The sequence below is a fragment of the Symphalangus syndactylus genome, chromosome 10 (genome assembly GCF_028878055.3).
Source record: "Symphalangus syndactylus isolate Jambi chromosome 10, NHGRI_mSymSyn1-v2.1_pri, whole genome shotgun sequence".
Lineage (NCBI taxonomy): Eukaryota > Metazoa > Chordata > Mammalia > Primates > Hylobatidae > Symphalangus > Symphalangus syndactylus.
Window position 1 is genome coordinate 25,545,780 of NC_072432.2, and position 19,560 is coordinate 25,565,339.

The 19,560-nt window shown below is 35.6% G+C and overlaps 1 protein-coding gene across 2 annotated transcripts in view; it reads left to right on the forward strand.

Moving 5' to 3' along the window:
* The window catches only part of PLXDC2 (plexin domain containing 2), a 469,249-nt gene that overhangs the window by 381,297 nt on the left and 68,392 nt on the right, over positions 1–19,560 (forward strand). For both annotated transcript variants that reach the window (XM_055296706.2, XM_055296707.2), the window contains 3 exons: positions 8,668–8,728; positions 14,715–14,865; positions 16,343–16,381. In XM_055296706.2, coding sequence (XP_055152681.2) covers positions 8,668–8,728; positions 14,715–14,865; positions 16,343–16,381 — 251 coding nt within the window. The remainder of the gene's footprint in view (positions 1–8,667; positions 8,729–14,714; positions 14,866–16,342; positions 16,382–19,560) is intronic.

Here is a 19,560-nt window from a genome sequence, read left to right on the forward strand (position 1 = left end):
TCAGAATGATTTCTGAGAAGATCCACCTATTTCCAGATAAGACTCAATATTGTAGCTTCACCAAGTGTCACCTCTTTGCTATCCTACAGACTCCAAAACTGAAAACAGACTAGTTATAAAGAGGTGACATTCACAGGAAGAAGAACTCCAGCATGCAAAGCCAATTGCAAAAATCATTTTCCCTGTTGGAAATTTTATCAATGAAAGATAGGATAACAACTAAAAAGTAATGGAAATACCTTTTTAGCCTATTATTTGGAGGAAAGAGAAATAACACATGAATTTTTTTTTTTTTTTGAGACAGAGTCTCACTCTGTTGGCCAGGCTGGGGTGCAGTGGTGTGATAACAGCTCACTGCAGCTTCAGCCTCTTACACTCAACCTCCTGTGCTCAAGCAATCTTTCCACTTCAGCCTCCCAAGTAGCTGGGACTACAGGCATGCACCACCATGCCGGGCTCATTTTTCTTTTTTTTTTTTTTTTTTTTTTTTTTTGTAGAGACAGAGTTTTGCCAGGCTACTCAGGCTGGTCTTGAACTCCTGGGCTCAAGAGATCCTCCTGCCTTGACCTCCCAAAGTGCTGGGATTATAGGCATGAGCCACCATGCCCAGACCAATATGAATTTTTTTTTTAAGTGAGATGATAGAATTGGAAGAGTAAAAGTCCCTGATGTTGTTATGCTTTGTAAATACGTACATATTAGGGCTACTCTAGATTCTAGAAAACTAGAGGAAAGATTGAGCCTTTACTTTGGAAAACTTGCACCGCTGCAAGATGCCACATGTAGGGATGACTATGTTCTGGAGATTAGATAAAGTGATCCCAGTTTTCCATCTGAAACCCATCTCTAAAGCAAAGTTCTTGTATTCTGCAGATAACTATTCTTATGAACATTGGATTATGATTTCAGCTACAAGTAGCATCAATATCTTTTATCAGAAGGAAACATACTCCACCTTCTTGCATATTCTAATGATGTAAAACTTCATAAGTGATCCTACAATATTGTCTCTGTAATAGGTTATGAATAGATTCATCGATCATTCCCAGAGCAGTATATAATAAATGGTTCAGGCATGAAAATTCTGAAAATTTTCAGCTCAAGATTGTTGATTTCAGGAGAAATGTGCTTAGAAATGTACTTGTCCATTTCATGCCTGAGGCCAACTAGGAGCAAGCATGCCTGTATGGGAAATGAGATACTATTTTTTACTAATTTATAATTTGAAATAAGGATAATTATAATTAACATTTTAAATTTTATGACCATTTTTCAGTTAAACTTTTTCAGTATTTCTAAAGAAAATTATTTTCCTATATCTTACAGCTCCATACTACCAGTTACCTATTTTATGTCATAATAAAACATGTTATTGGCTATAATCACTGCTTTTTATCATCTCATTTAAAATACTGTTGCTTCTTTTTAAAGCATTTTTCCATTTCTTTGATGCCGGAGGATCATTTTTCATACTTTTGCATACTGTGGCAAGAAAATTTACTAAATGCACAGTTGACGTTTCTATTAAGATAACACATCCTGATAAATACCCTAAGGCTAAAAGGATCATATAAATCACCAGATAATTCAATGTAATATTTGTACAAAAATCTTAATAATTTTACAGAGCTTTATTTTTACATATAGAACATAGTTAAGCAAACTACAGTAAATGAATTAAAAATATGACCCACTTTCTGGTTTTATAAAGTTTGATTGGCACACAGTCACACCCAATCTGTTTACACATTTATCTGTGTCTGTTTTCAAGCTACAATGGTGACTAGTTGGGACAGAAACAACATAGCCCACAAATCCTACAGTATTTACTATCTGGTCCTTTACAAAAAAAGTTTGCCAGCCCCTGATCTATAAACTGATTTCTAATGGGGTCTTAAGATTCTATGTAGTTTCTTTGCTAAATTCTTCATAAATGTTTCATTTCGCTGGTGGAATGAAACATGTTCAATTGCTCAGTAAGACAAGTACTTCATTTTTGATCCTTATGTATTGCTTATGCATCTATTTTAACATTTACTCTATTTCCTACGTAGGAATATATTACCCTTGCAAAATAATTACTATTTCTGAAATTCTTTCTACAAAACTGACGTAAGTTAGAGATTTGATGAGATTTATACTTTTATCTCTTGAACTGATACATGCCACAAGCTGGGAGAATATTGCTTGTTTTCTAGGCTGCCTTATTTAATGGAATTCTCTTAGTATGTTCCCTGGGGGCTTTGAAATCAACACACCATTGAAATTGAGTGGAAATTAGTATAATTAATTTGAAGTACTGTATAGCTCTCTATTAATTTGTTTTGCAATTAGATAATGGTGAGAAGAGAATAACCTGGACATTAAAACATTAAAACCCTACTGAAGTTAGCAGTTCACATTTTGTTGAAATCAATTATGTGAGAAATGTTTACAAAACCATGTAATTTCTGTCCATTTTGAATAAAGATTTGGCCCATATGTGAGAGGAACTTAGATTTTCTCTCATAATATTCTATGATATTAATTCCCAAAAATGATGATAAGGGACTTTATATTTTAAAACACATTTCACATTAATATGGCACATATAATTAACTCCTAAACATTTTCTAAATCCTGTCTATGAAGTGAAAACCTCATTTACTTATTTTGCTATGATAGTCAGATTTGGTACATGCATACCATGTACCAAAGGTATTATTAGGTATAAAGGTATAATTAGGTATTAAACAAGATAACACTTACTTAATCTTTACTAGACAAATACCAAACTTTTAATCCTTATATAACCTCCCCCACCTCATCTTATAGATGAGGAAACAGGCTTAGAAAGGAAAAATAACTTAAGAGTATAACATTTCAGTTAGAAGGAATAAGTTTCTTGAGATATATTGCACAACACAGTGAGTATAGCGTATTGTATCTTTTGTATTTTTGTATATTTTTGCTGTACCTATCTATTATATATTGTATATAATGACTATATTGTATATATAGTGTAGTGTATGTTTCAAAATTGCTTAGAGGGTAAATTTCAAATGTTCTCATCACAAGAAGATCAGTATCTGAGATGACGGCTATATTAATTAGCTTTATGTAATCTTTTCACATTGCATACATATATCATAATATCACGCTGTACCTCATAAATATATACAATTATAATTTGTCAACATGCAATACAATCATTCAAAAAAAAGGAAAAGAAAAATAACTTGTCTAAGATCACACACCATTTTTGTGTCCAAGCCAAAATACTAACTCAAACAATTGGATTCCAAAGCCTCACTTTTAATCATGTTCTCCTGAAAGCTTTGTAAGATAAACTCAAAAGCAACCAATTGTAGTATAATAGTGGACATTTGCACTTGGTGTTGGGGGTCTCTGAGCAAGGGTTGCTGAATCTCCTGGGTGGAAGGAGAAGGAGCTGTTTCTTGGAGGAGATTGGGGTTGATTTGGATTGAGTTTGCCAGTTGGGTAAGCCAGCCGTATGTAATAGTGTGTTCAAAGGTAGAGTCATGAAAGAGCATAGCACCTTTGAGGAAGGGAAAACAATTTGCTGTGCTTAGAGCAAAAGGAGGGTATGAATGGGTTGTACAGCATGGGCTACAGGAGTGAGCAAGAGGCCTGAATATATTGTAGAGGAGATCAGTGTGGTAAGAATCCCCTGAAGGTGTTTATTTACAATAAAAATTGCTGGGTTCCAATTGCCATAGAATCTTATTCAGTTAGACCTATGAATTTGCATTTGGACAGGTATCCCAGGTAATTCCAATGTGGGAGAGCTTCTTTGTGAATCACCATTAAAAATGTTGGAAAACAATGTGCTGGATAGTGACATGGTTAATGTCATTGTGCTTTAAAACACACACACACACACACACACACACACACACACACACACACACACACACAGCAGCTCAGCGGGGACAGGAAGCTGTTCTCAAAAGTGATTTTGGTTTGTTTAGAATTCAGAAATAATATAAAGGTGTGTTTTCCTAGTGGTTTATACAACTCTCTCTCACACACACATTCTCGTGCTTATAATTGCTTTTCGATGCTATTTAGATTACTGGCCTCTAAAAAAATGCTAAAATGGCTGGATCCAGTTTTATTCATTTTTAAGGCACTATATGCTACAAAAAAGTATGGGCTTTTCAAACCAAATCTCACTTGTTTTGCCATTCGCAGTCCTTTCCATTCTAGCCCTTAGTAAATTTCAATTAATAAGAAATTATTGTCTTAAATAAATGATGAATTACTTAAGTGATTCATATTTTCAGTAGAACTTAATTCACACAACATAATTGGGGGATTAATTAATAAATCAAGCAAACTGCATTTCTGCACTTTTCCCTGGGATTAATTTAATAATTTAAAGGACTAATTATTCCAAGGTAAAATTTAAGTTGATATGCAAATTTAAGATTTGGCACCGTCTTGTTAAAATATAAGGTAAAAGTTTGTACGTCCCATTGGCTTTGGATACATTTGAAACAGAATAAGTGAAAACAAACCATGCTTTAAGAACAGTCTGTTCCATTGAATTACTTATGGTTATGGTCAGGTGGCTCCCAAGAAAATGTTTTTTTTTTTTTTCTGTAGAAAATTGATACATCCCCATCTTCCAAAACAGAATGTCAGTACATTCTTCAATGTTTAAACAAACTTGATAGGAAAATACAAGAGGGAGCACTCATCTAACTCATCTGGAATTAAATAGACGCCACACATCAAAATCTCATTGGGTAACCAGAGATGGCCTTGACCAACTGGGGATTCTCAAATTTAAGATGCCAAATCCCACACTGTTGTTTACTCCACACTTAAGCTTGTTCAACACAGATGGTAGGCATAAAATAGCTTAACTTCAATGGATCATGCCCTGAGAGAATGAGAGAGATGGTCTTATGTGTTGACAGGAGGGTTGTTTTCACATTCCACTTGAATTAAATTACGCTTGTTCATCCCATGGTGCATAATCTCTGGCAAGGATTCTTAGAAAGAGCTATCATGTGGACTCATTACAAAACAAGTTAAAAATAATAAAAAAAAGAAAGATTGCAAAGTAATGCTTTGAGCACTGTAAGAAAATATAAGGCAAAAGTTGAATAGCTTCCATTTATTTTGAAAAATATATAGATATCTAGAGTAACATAATTAACATGGATTTTTATATATTATATATACATATATTAATCCATTTTTCACACTTCTGATAAAGACATACCTTAGACTGGGTAATTTATAAAGAAAAAGACATTTAATGGACTCACAGTTTCCCATGGCTGGGGAGGCCTCACAATCATGGTGGAAGGCAAAAGGCACATCTTACATGGTGCAGACAAGAGAGAATGAGAGCCAGTCAAGAGGGGAAACCCCATATAAAACCATCAGATCTTGTGAGACTTATTCACTACCATGAGAACAGTATGGGGGAAACTGCCCCCATAATTCGATTATCTCCCACTAGGTCCCTCCCACAACACAGGAAAATTATAGGAGCTAAAATTCAAGATGAGATTTTTGCGGGGACACAGCCAAAGTGTATCATATATGTTTATATGTTAACATTCAAGGGCAATGTATATCTTTAATTTCAACGGACTGGCAAAAGTAGTTTGAATTTCTCATATGAAAAAGATATTATGTATCAGATATAGTGGATAATATCATCGATATAAGACCCTAGCTTTCAAACGTTCTCAACTAAGTTTGGTAATTAAGACATAAGTATCGGGGGAAATTCAGCCAGATATCAGGGGAAATTCATCCCCGATGTTTCATGTAGTTTCTTTTCTATTTTCCCTAAGTGTCAGCCAGTCTGAGAAATAAAGGGACAGAGTACAAAAGGAGAAATTTTAAAGCTGGGTGTCTGGGGGAGGCATCACATGTCAGCAGGTTCTGTGATGCCCCCTGAGCCATAAAACGAGCAAGTTTTTATTAGTGATTTTCAAAAGGGGAGGGAGTGCATGAATAGGGTGTGGGCCACAAGGATCACATGCTTCACAAGGTGATAGAATATCACAAGGCAAATGGAGGCAGGGCGAGATCACAGGACCACAGGACCAGGGTGAAATTAAAATTGCTAATGAAGTTTCGGGCATGCATTGTCATTGATAACATCTTATCAGGAAACAGGGTTTGAGAGCAGACAACTGGTCTGACCAAAATTTAAAAGGCGGGAATTTCCTCATCCTAATAAGCCTGGGAGTGCTATGGGAGACTGGAGCTTATTTCATCCCTACAGCTGCAACCGTAAAAGATGGCCACCCCTGAAATGGCCATTTCAGAGGCCTACCCTCAGGGACGCATTCTCTTTCTCAGGGATGTTCCTTGCTGAGAAAAACAATGAGAACACATGGACACAGGAAGGGGAACACACCGGGGCCTGTTGTGGGGTGGGGGGAGGGAGGAGGGACAGCATTAGGAGATACACCTAATGTTAAATCATGAGTTAATGGGTGCAGCACACCAACATGGCACATGTAACAAACCTGCATGTTGTGCACATGTACCCTAAAACTTAAAGTATAATTAAAAAAAAAAAAAGAATTCAGTGATATTTGTTTTTGCTTTTGAAAGAAGAGAAATATGGCTCTGTTCCACCTGGCTCACCAGCAGTCAGAGTTTAAGGTTATCTCTCTTGTTCCCTGAACATTGCTGTTATCCTGTTCTTTTTTCAAGGTGCCCCAATGTCATATTGTTCAAACACACATGCTCTACAATTTGTGCAGTTAACGCAATCATCACGGGGTCCTGAGGTGACATACATCCCCCTCAGTTTATGAAGATGACAGGATTAAGAGATTAAAGACAGGCATAGGAAATCACAAGGGTATTGATTGGGGAAGTGATAAGTTTCCATGAAATCTTCACAATTTATGTTCAGAGATTGCAGTAAAGACAGGTGTAAGAAATTATAAAAGTATTAATTTGGGAAACTAATAAATGTCCATGAAATCTTCACAATCCACATTCTTCTTCCATGGCTTCAGCCGGTCCCTCCGTTCAGGGTCCCTGACTTCCCGCAACACATAAGTACATGAGATTTTAATAAAAGAGAAAAAAATTAAAGTAAGATGTATTCACAGCAATACAGTAGCCCCCCTTCTCCAAGACCTTTAGTGGATGCCTGAAATCAAGGATAATACCAAACCCTATATATACTATGTTTTCTCCTGTATATACATACCTATGATAAAGTTTAGCTTACAAATTAGACACCATGGAAATTAACAACTAGTAATGAAATACAACAATTATAAGAATATAGTATAATAAAAGTTATATTAATGTGATCTTTTCCTCTCTTTCTTAAAATATCTTATTGTAGTGTACTCACCTATTTTCAGACCATGGTTAACCATGGATAACTGAAACCTCCTAAAGGGAATGACTATGGTAGCAATGCTTTATCAGAATGTGCTCTGGATAGTAATTTCTGGGTCTTAGAAAATTATTGGGCTGTGTAAGAGTAGGTAGGGAAGACAGAAAATTATTCCAGTCAAGGAAGACAGTATGAGTGAACAAAGTCTAATTAACATGATGCTTGCTAAATTAGATCTTTTAGACATGACCTATTTCTAGTGCAATTGGGTGTCCCCAAGAAGATACTCGGGTTCCATGATTCACTAGAAAGACTCATAGAACTCAGAAAAGCTGTTATACTCAAGGTTGCCACAGGAAAAAGAGATGAGTTAAAATCAGCAAAGGTGAAATGCACGTAGGGTAGAATCCAGGAGAGACTAGTACAAGTTGCCAGTTGTCTTTTCCCAGTGGAATTACACAGATAGTACTTAATTTTCCCAACAACAATGTGCAATAATACACAACAAGTACTGCTAATCAAGGAAGCTTACCCAAGCTTGGTCTCTAGGGTTTTTATTAAGGGTCCATTCATCAGGATAGAATGCCCTTGTGACTAATCTTATCTTCCAGTCGTCAGCTCTCCCAAGGGTCAAACTGTTACAGCATGGCCCAGGGTCCCAAGTAAATGAAGTCAGATATTCACAATAAATCAAATTGTCAGCATAAACTGTCTGCATGGCTCAAGACCCGAGGTAGACACTCTTAATAGGCAGGATAGTCCAGGAGTTTAGAGGTTAATTCTCAAGAGCAAGTCAAGGGCCAGTCTTTTTTTCGGAACATGCAGGGTCTGAAAACCCCACAACTGCCAAGTTAACATTTTACTGCACAAAAGAGAAAGAGTTTGTGTGATGGTGGGTCTTGAATGAATGAGTGAAATGAATGAATGAATGAACCTGAAATCATGAAATACAATATTTGCAAAAAAAATATGTATTTATTTGTTTTAATGATGAGAAAAAAAATACAAGGTAAAAGAAAATCCACTTCATAGAATAGCAATTGGTCTTATCTTTGTGCAGGGATCTAGGTATTCCGTACAGTGCAGTTTGCTTTAACAGTGATTTGGCTGCCATGTGCGATCCTAACAGTGACGCCCTAAAGAGTGAGTTATTACTTAGCAACCCTCTAAATATTTCACTGCTTCTCCAGTTGCGAGTTCTATAGAAGAGTTAATGTTATGCTAAACTGAAAATGTGAGAATGAACTACCTACTAATCTTTTACTTTTAATTTCTGTCCACCACCCTACACCCTATCCTTCCTTTTCTGAACTGCAATGTGATCTTCTTTGAAGATGTTCCAGTGGATTTGATCGTCATCGGCAGGACTGGGTGGACAGTGGATGCCCTGAAGAGGTACACATGCTTTATTGTGACAGAATCCTGGGACCAAGATGTCATATATATGTGTTTTAACTGTTAATAATTTTTATTCAAAATTCATGTGCTGAAACTTAATGAAAGGAGAATCCTTCTATAAGCCCAATGTCTGCACATATTAGGGGTTCAATAACAGCTGGCTATTTTTGTTAAATTAGATAACATTTTCATTACATTGTAGCAACTTGCTACAACCCCTAATATATGCAGACATTGGGCTTAACTATTTATATGTATTATCTCATTTCATTATCATATTCATTCTATGAAGAACAGTGCCTGCACTGTCACTACCCCTATATTACCAAGGAGAGAAAGGGGAGAAGTGAGGGGAGCTTGTGGGGAGGGGTGGAGTGTGGGTTCTTGGAGAGTCGGGTAAGTGGCTAAGGAATAGTAGGGCCAGGATTGGAATCTCTATGAGCAAAGAGGAGTTCTCGTAAATGCTTGCTGTTTCTCTAGGATGTACAAAACCATTGTTCCTTTTTGTAATTCAAACAGCAAGACTAATGGTATTGTGGAGGGGTGGAAGACTGCAGCAAATTGATGTGCTGTAATAAACGAGAAATTGTATAACATTAGTTGGCATAGAGGGATGGTATAATGTTAACTCTGAGGGAAACATGATAGAGACAAGGATGCAGTGAAGTCATGTAAGCAGTTGGATACCAGAAACAGTTTTAACCCGTTTAAAAGCTTTGCAGTGAATTGCATTTATACTATCATTTCAAGATCATATAACGATATCCTATAAAGTTTATGAAGAAAAGCATTTACTTCTTCTCCCTTCATTAAATTTTGGGGTATGAATTTTGAATTAAAACTGCTAACAATTACAAAAGTTTTTTATTTAGCAAAGCAAGTCATGCCGAAATGCTGTTTTAAAAACTATTTGTTCAATGGTTACTTAGAGGCTTTTTTAAAATTCATTTTTGGGGGGCATGTCTCATAAAGATCTTGAGCAATACATTTTTTAAAACATTCTTAAACTTTAAATGCAGTATGGCCAGTGTAGCTTTAACCAACCTTTTGACATTTCATTTACGGAATGACAGCAGTGTGTGCTCATCCATCTCACCTCACTTATCTAATAACGTAGTTCAAAAGAGTATCTATTGACAAAGCCACAGTTGTGTTTTGAGACAATCATTTCTTTCATATAATCAGTTATCTCAATATAAAATGTTGCAAATTAATATCTCCATATGTGTAAAGATTGAGAATGTAATTCAGATATATATTTTTTCTCCCAAATTTGGTTTATCTTTTCATTTTCTCTATGATTTTATTTCACTAACATTAATTATCAATTTAATCTGTCAAATGTATCAATCTTTTATTTTTATGATGAGTTTTATATGCCTGTGCATCCTGTTTTAGAAGAATTTTCCTACCAAATTTCATCTAGGTGTAATTTTTGTGTATTTTTTTTCGGAATGTTTTAAAGCTTTGTCTTACGCATCAAAATCTGTTCCATTTGGAATTGGTTTTTATGTATTATATAAGACAGAGATTCAGTTTCGTGGGGTTGTTTTTCTTGATGGATAGCCAAATTTCAAGCACCATTTGTTAACTAATCCTTTCTTTTGGCAATATCTTGCAAAGTCACCTCTTTTATGTATATTTTCTGGGCTCTCGTCTTCTAAAGCTCTGTCAGTACTTAGATCAGTGTCCCACTGTATTAATTACTATTGTTTTATAAGAAATCTTACTATATACAGGACAAATCTCCTTACTTTTTCTTCCTCACAAGTGTTTGGGTATTTTAGGGCTTCTGTCTTTCATATAAATTTTAGACTCACCTTGTCAAGATCTGTAATCCATCAATCAATACATCTTATTAACATTTTATTGGAAATACACTAAATTATGAATTATATCACATTTACTAATTATAGAGGCTTTTGAAATTTACCTTTTTTACTATTGACTTCTAGACTAATTGAGTCATCATCAGAGAACATGTTATGATCTTTAAAGTTGATTGGAAATTTTTCATGAACTAGTACATGAGCATTTTGTACAAAGGGTCTATGTGTGTTCAAGAAAAATGTGTGTTTTCTTGTTGGTTGTGTGACAAGCTTGATAAATGTACTGTTCAGCTATACTTCTCCACTCTCTTTATTTTCACCTTCTGACTTCTTTGAAAGCTTGACGTTTTCATCTTTTCCTCATATTTTTAAACCTCTATTACATGTAATCTGTTTCCTTATTACTCTGTGCTGTATTTGGGGCAATTTCTTCAGATGTATTTACCGGTTTATTAATTCTCTCTTCATCTTGTTTAATATTCTATGTAATCTACCCACTGAAGTAGAAATTCCAACAAACATATTTTTCCTATCTAAAATTTAAATTTGACACTTATTACATCTGCCAAGTATTTTATAGTTTCATGTGAACCGTTCATTTCTCAATTTTATCTTTTATGATTTTAAATATTCCGTATATGATTTTTATATATTCCATATTGGATGATCCCATTATCTAAAGTTTTGGTGATCTAAATAGTGTGATCATTGTTTTTGCTGAGTCTTTGTCAGACAGCTATTTTTTTTTCTTTTTTAGTGTATATTTGTCTGATCCTATTCTAAGACCTAAATAGGTGATGTTTTCCACCAAAGAAGATTTTTTTTTTTTTTTTTTTTTTTTGAGATGGAGTCTCTCTCTGTCGCCCAGGCTGGAGTGCAGTGGCACGATCTCGGCTCACTGAAAGCTCCGCCTCCTGGGTTCACGCCATTCTCCTGCCTCAGCCTCTCCGAGTAGCTGGGACTACAGGCGCCCGCCACCACGCCCGGCTAATTTTTTTTGTATTTTTAGTAGAGACGGGGTTTCACCGTGGTCTCGATCTCCTGACCTCGTGATCCGCCTGCCTCGGCCTCCCAAAATGCTGGGATTACAAGCGTGAGCCACCGCGCCTGGCCAGACCACCAAAGAAGATTTGATGATGGGATCCTCAGGATTTTTGGGTTACCATAAGTCTCTGCCCTAATGTGAGGAGGAAAAGTTCAGATTTTTCTCCCCTGTCTACTGCTGCTGCAAGGCTTGTTCTCTTTAGAGCGATATTGATTTTGGATTTTTTTCCTCAGGGCAAATTCTGCTTTTTTAACTTCCATTAATGTATACAGCTCCTACTGTCTTTATAGCACATAGCTTTTGCTTTGTTTTATTTTTTGAGTGGGGAGGGGAATAAACAATGGAAAGGCACCATTGGGATATTCTTTATCTCCTGCAAATCCTAAGGCTTTAAAATTCAAGTTTTATTCAGAATCTATTTGTTTTGCAATAGGAGGGCTATTTAGTTCCTTAGTGTGCCGTTACTGCCAAAAGCAATCTGAGTCTAGGATTTTACCTTAAACGTAGGGTGTTTACTGAACATTAGATCCTGTTTACTGAATATTAGGTCCTGTTCATTGACAGTAGAAACACAAAGAGAGAATAATATACAGCAAGTTCCATTCTATACTCCTTGAGTTTGAGATGTGTGTGACATTCACATGCATACACCTGGTCAATAGATGACATTATGGGCCTGAAATCCAAAAGAGGAATGTGGACTGGAAATATAGATTTATGAATAATCAACATAAAGATGTTCATTGCAGTCATGGGTGTAGAAGAGATTGCAAAAGATAATGCGTAGAATGAAGTGACAGAGCAAGAATGATCCATAAGAACCACCCCAACACTCAAGGAATTGACATAAATAAAAGGAAATCGAGATGGAATTGTGAGGGAGGTGTCAGAACATTGAGGAGAGGGTATGTCACAGAAACCAAGACAGGGGAGTGGACATCTGGACCATAGGCTGATGAGGTGTCAGTAGGACACCATGGAAGATGTTGGATATTTAGCTAAGGAGATATTTAGAAACATTGGTATGAGAAATTTCAACTCAGTTGGATTAGGTAAGAGCAAGATTGTCATAAAAGGGAAAGCTGGGAGTCTGAGAAGACCAAGGCAGACTGATCTTTCTGGAAATATGACTGTATGAATGGAGGGAAAGCAGTATAATGTCAGGATGCATTGGGGAGAAGAGGGAGGACTGGGTTTGCAAAATAAGATTAGGCATCCTTGTGTACCTTGAAGTGCTGTTGGTAAGAAGCCAGCAGAGAATTAGAGGTGGCAAATATTGTAGAGAAAGGACTATGATCGCATAAGCAAATTCACAATACCTGTGAAGGTGAGCTGAGTTGAGCTAGGACATAGGTTGAAAGTGGCTGTAAGGAAAGGTCCCCATCCATTATCACAAAAGGAAAGAATAGGTCAGCCCAAAGTCAAGTAAATATGCTGATTCACTAAGAAATTTAAAGAAATCTTGCTGATCATGCCTCTTTATCAAGGAAATGGGAGGTGAACCCAAGGAGTTCATGGGAAGTGAAATGGGAGGTGAACCCAAGGAGAATAATGATGGGATTGCAGTTTTAGGTAAAGTGGAGAGAGCTTGAAATTCATACTGAGCATAATGGAAGAGGTGATTAGCAAGGCACAGCAATGCTGCCAAGTGGTATGCATGGCCCTGCTAAGGATGCAGGAGATGAGTTTGTGGAGCCCCCCATGGTGGGTCTGTGTGATTATTCTCCAGCTGTGCCTGGCTTTGGAGCAGGCAGGGAAAAGGCAGATCTTTTCTTTAAAGGTGTTGTCGAAAAAAACTAAAAAAAAAAAAAAAAATAGAGCAAGATGCTTGAAGCTATTGAAATGAGAGGTTGAAGTAATGGGGGAAAAAGATACTAAAAAACAAAATCATTTTGCTAGGCTTTCTAAGTAGTCAAAGAATAAGAAGAATTGGAGTTCACAGGTACAGGGATAGATGGAAAAAGGATAACTGAGCTTATGATTTCAGATCTAAAACATTTTCCACTACAGATATAGTCCAGGGTGTGGGGATGACAACTAAAGTGGTATCTGAAAGGAAATAATTAGATTAATGGGGCTCAGGGGCTCATGAACTGGAATTTGGGGAATTAGATGAGACCCTAGTATGTTTAGACTTGAAGTGGAGAATAAACCTGTTCCATATCCTATTAATGAAAAGGAGGTTGTCTCAGGAAGTCTTCATTAACAAGGGGAAAGGCACCTAGCACTCCACTAATGATGAGAGAAGTTTAAGAATGATATTTATTTAACAATAATTTTAAAATGTGGGATGAGAACCACTCATGTCCAGAATAGTTATTTTCTACTCAAGGCCCACCCGAGAGAGGCAGTCCATTGAGGAACAAAAGATGGATAGAAACACCAACTTCTAAGCTATAAAAGTTTGGATGTTGGAGGTTGTTACCAGTGAAGGTTGTAGGATTTATTTTCACAAATTAAAAATAAAAAATTCAGTATGTCCCATTTCCTGATGTTTTCAATATAGCTCTGCTAGGAGGAAGATAGGCTGAGTGATTACATGAGTTCTGTTCAATCCTTTGCTTATGTGATTTTGAATATTTCATAAAGGAAAACAAAATTTTAGACATTCATTCAACTTGTGACGGAGGATTTTTGAAACAATGAAGTAGTATGGGGAAGTTAGCAAATATTTTGGATTTAGCATCGTCAGTTTGATACGAAAGGAATGCACTTTTTCTCCACAAACCTGAATATGTTTTAAACCTTATCTTTATGCACATGTTTTTCTTCTAGTATAAATTTTCCCTTTTGACAGTGTGTCTTTTATAAATATACCAATGTAAAATTTAGGGCAAGATAAACAGTAATATGAAAGCTTAACAGCAGTAAATGATGAAACCTGAGTATCTAAAAAGGGAAATGCCTTGTTACATCCATGTTTTTCTCTTTCCTATTTTATAAACTTCATAAATTAGCAAAATCATTAATATAGTCTTGTGCAAAAGTAATTTATTCCTTGTCTTGATGTGAGAGGCTTTTGTGCTTTACAGCCCAGCTTCTTTGATGTAAGTTCTAAAAATAGATTTGTGATCACTCCATTTGTTTTCCTTTTCATTTCTCTTACTAGTCAAAAGAGAAGATGTGTGAGAATACAGAACCAGTGGAAACTTCTTCTCGAACCACCACAACCATAGGAGCGACAACCACCCAGTTCAGGGTCCTAACTACCACCAGAAGAGCAGTGACTTCTCAGTTTCCCACCAGCCTGCCTACAGAAGGTACCCAAGAGATAGTTGGCTTTTTTTTTTCCCCCTGAAGGAAGGAAAAATCACTGTGTTGACATGTACTGGAGTAGCTCCTACTCTCTAGATCTCTCTAAAGTTGTTCTTTGGCAAACTGGATTTCTAGGGGATTTCCAAAGGGGAAAAAGACAAAATTATTATGAACGAAAAGTAAATGCTGGGATTCTTTTAATGCACTGTGCCTTTTTTTAAGACATAGCTTTTACTGTTGATTCTGGCTTCTTGTCCTCTCCTTCCTAGAAAAGAAATACAGATTTCTTCCTATGTGGCTACATTTTGTAGTAAGCAAATCCAACTTCACAATCACAGGTTAGAAAGGCAAAATGCATATAAAATGTCCATTGGTTCTGGATTCTGAACAATAGATAATTCTATTCATATATAATTCTAATGTTTTCCAGAATGCAGTCAATAAAATATGTTGGTCTATAACCTATACAGAAACACTGTATGTGTCATAGAAATTGTCCTTGAAAACAACAATTTCCTCTTCTAGGGAAGGCAGAAATACTAGAGAGTGTTAATGCTTGGGCACAGCTCAGGAGGAAGAAAGTGTATTACCCAACATACAATAATTTTCTATTCTGAATGATACCACCAGCAGGGAATGGGCAGAAACATAAGACTGGCCATGAATCAGATTTGAGGGGGATAAATGGGTCTTACTTGTTTATTGTTATAAGCCTCGCTTTCTTTGGCTTGGATAAAAAATTAAATAAGGAACTTTTTCTTTTAATTGGAATTTAATTTGACATTATAAGGTGAACTGTAATAAAGTGGAGTGGAGGACAGCTGCTAAGTGCATTTTACTGCTTTTGAAAGCAACATTATTTTTTAATCCATATTATTTTGGATTATTATATTAAAGCCCACAAAAATATTCCTGTAATTTAAACCCTACCCTTTAGAGTGAAATATAATCAGTAAAATAAAAAAGCACATCCTACATTTTGTTCAGTCAGGATAAGATCTCTTTATATAGAATTTTGGTCATCTTTTCTAGCAATGGATAAACATTTAACTTTTGGAGTTAAATTTGTAAATATTGACAAATCTTAACTATCACAATTAATTTGGATTTTCCTTGATCTTGATTTTTAAAAATGAATAAATAAGGTCATAACTATAGGTTCTAACTGCAATAAGTGATTTTAGAGATTTAAAAATAGCTGTATTTTAAGTTTTAATTATTACTGCTTACTTTTCTTGTAGAACTTAAGGATCATTCAAGATGTTACCAAAATCTTGACATTACAATCTCTGTAGGAAATTTTAGAACTACGTCATGTAAAGCAAGGACTTGCTCTCATTGCACTAGAAATTACCACAATAAATTATCAAAATCTAGTCATGTTCCAACCAAGGCAGTTAGTAGACAATTACTAGTCATGAGATTTATGCTCCTTTGAAATCAATCCTTTTCTGTTATAGTAACTTTGAATTTCTCTTCCAGATGATACCAAGATAGCACTACATCTAAAAGATAACGGAGGTAGGAATTGACACTTTTCTTTCATAAACATTTTTTAAATATGAATTCATTTCATTTATTTTAATATGAGAAAGGCCATATGGGCTTCTAGATAAAAGGTGAGGTTGTGTTGTATTCTCTGTTGGCATTTAACTTGGGAAGGGGTCAGTGGGTTGGCTTGAAAGTGAAATGAAATCCTCATCCTTGTGTTTGTGTATAAAACTGTGTGACACCAATTCCCAATGATAAAGTGGAAAATTCAACCACACACCTTGCTATTCTTTGTTGGTCTAGTCTTTGTTGTATTATAGTGGTGTGTAGTTATCTACACAGCTACGGGTATTGGGTTCAATTGTGTTTCACTAAATTGTCTGCTTGGTCAGCACCTTCTATGCATAAAATTAGAAATACAGCAAGTATGAAAATATATTGTCCTAGGTCTTTTTATCAGCTCTGTAAAGCAAAGAACAAAACTTAGATATCCGAAAGAATATCTTGTTGGTAACATACTTAAAGGTTTTCTAAGACAATTTAGAAATATCTATAATGGTACTGGAAAATTTGAGGGAAAAAAGTTTTACTGAAACAATATTGTGAATGATATTGACTATGTTTTTAGAAATAGGTCTTTTTCCTTTTAAACTATGTTGGCTCATGTATGCTGGGTCTTAATAAAAGAGATTTTCATTAGTAATTTTTTATTCAGCTCAGGGAAAGGGTGTCCTCTTCTTGGCAGCATCTTTATGTAAATGTGAGCACATTGTGACTTTGATCTAGGCATGGTTTTGCCTTTAAAGCTCTAGATGATTTCTTGAGTAAGTCAAAATCCAATATATACATGTTAGGCATGTTTTTCTCTATAATGGTAGAGAATAGTTTCAAAATCCCTCAGTTTAGGTTAACTAGCTAGTACTTCTATGCCTTTTTAGGACATTGTTTATATCTATATATGTCTTTAGAGTTTATATCAATCTGTCTGAAAGAAAGACCAGTTAGCCTGTTCATAAATACCATTATTATATCAATTTCCCATTGTCTTGCATCATTTTGTAGTGTTTTATTTCATTCATTTCTTATTCATCATTGTATTAATGCAGTAAGTGGATAGTTTTAGAAATGGTCATCTGTGAAATATATTAAAATCTTAGGGCATAAAGGGACTTTAGCAATCCTTCAATTCAGAATTTCTCAGGGGAGGATGTTAGTAGCATGTGGACATAAGCCCTATGCTGGGGTTACCTCATTTTGAGGGAAGAGACGGGGTATAAAGTTAATGGAATGGGGGAAGAGTCCCCAAGAGACTTCTCTTTTACTTGTTTCATTTAAATCTTAATATGGGTGGTCATTATATGTATATTTGTTAGATTTTTCTCTATACTTTCTCTCTCATTCCTTTCTTTCCTTCCTTCCCTTCCTTTCCTTCTTTCTTTATTTTGTTTATCTAAAATATTCTATCCTGCTAATAGGAAAAAACAAACAAAGGATTCTTGTGATCAAATAAGTGTGAGAGACTCTGGAAGAGAAAAATTAAAGAAATTTCCCTGCTGGAAAACTGATCATTCATTCATTCGTTGATTTCTGCTCAATGCTTGCTAATTGCCAAGCATTGTTGCTGGCTTGGGGCTACAGAAGTGAACAAGGCTTAGACAAATCTCTGCTTTGAGAGAACATGCATCCTAAGTAATCTTCAAGACGGTTATAAAGAATTCATACTGGCATGTCTCCACTGCTTGCTCTTAACACTTTTTTTTTTTTTTTTTTTTTGAGACAGACTTTCACTCATTGTTGCCCAGGCTGGAATGTAGTGGCACGATCTCGGCTCACTGCAACCTCCGTCTCCCAGGTTCAAAAGATTCTCCTGTCTCAACCTCCTGAGTAGCTGGAATTACAGGCGCCCACCACCACGCCTGGCTGATTTTTGTATTTTTAATAGAGACAGGGTTTCATCATGTTGGCAAGGCTGGTCTTGAACTCCTGACCTCAGGTGATCCGCCCGTCTCGACCTCCCAAAGTGCTGGGATTACAAGCGTGAGCCACCACGCCCAGCCAACACTTTTTTTATGAGTGGTATGTCATGCACTTAACGTTTTATGGAATATACTTTGATAAAGAGTTGTCTAGAACGTTACCAATTATCCCAATGAAAATACTTAGTTTTGTTTGAGCCGTCAAAGAATCATAAAACTTCGAAGATTTTCTTAAAGCAGTGCCTTATGATGCTAAGAAATTGTTAAGTAAATCCTATGATTTAAGCATAGGATTTTTGGTATACTAGAGAGTCAGCTGTTGGATTCTCAGATGATATTTACATAATTGATATGCAGCAGGCATTCATGAGAATTCCAAAATATCACAATTAGACTTCAAACTCTTTTTATTTCTATGGTTGTTAACAAAGCACTTTTCTTGAAAACATTCAAGTGCAGTTAGAACAGACCGGCCTGACTAGTATTAAGATAAATCGTTCTTCAAAAGGGTACTTAAGAGAAATCACACATTGCTTTTTATAGCATCCTAAGTTAGTGTGCTATTGTTTTATATTTTATGGAATGTGGAGATGCAGGAAGGATTACCAATTTAAATCTAACTTCATTATTTAATTAAGCATATTGAAAACATTTCAGAATTGTCCTTTCACTCCAATTTAATAAACATTTCTGCAAGATTGAGGTAATAATGAGTAAATGTGCCTAATTTAATATTTTCTAACATTTACTGAGGTTGATTTTTAAAAACATGCACGCTAATAATTTTTTGTAAATTTCTCTGTATTGTTGCAAAGAATTTTAGCACCTTTGATTTCTCGATTTAATTTATTTCGTTGGACCGCTGTTTTTTAAAATAAGTTTTATTATGTATATTTAAGGTTTACAACATGAATTTATGGGACTACATATAGAAAATACCATTGTTGCAATAATAAAGCAGATTGACAGGTCTGTCATCTCACAGTTACTTTTTGGTGACTAATTGGCTGTTCTTAAAAGCATTTTTATTTAGGGGCCTGTACTTTTCTGGAAAAAGGGTGACATTTTTCAAAGTAGTAAATAAGTAGCTAGAAACAAATGACTGCCTTTCCCTACATTGTCTTTCTTAGTTATTGCATTACTTTCTCTCTGAGTGTTTCTGGGTCATTTCCATGGGTTAAAATAGTTGACTTTCTTAGTGGGATCCACTGCTGACATGATTATACATTCAGT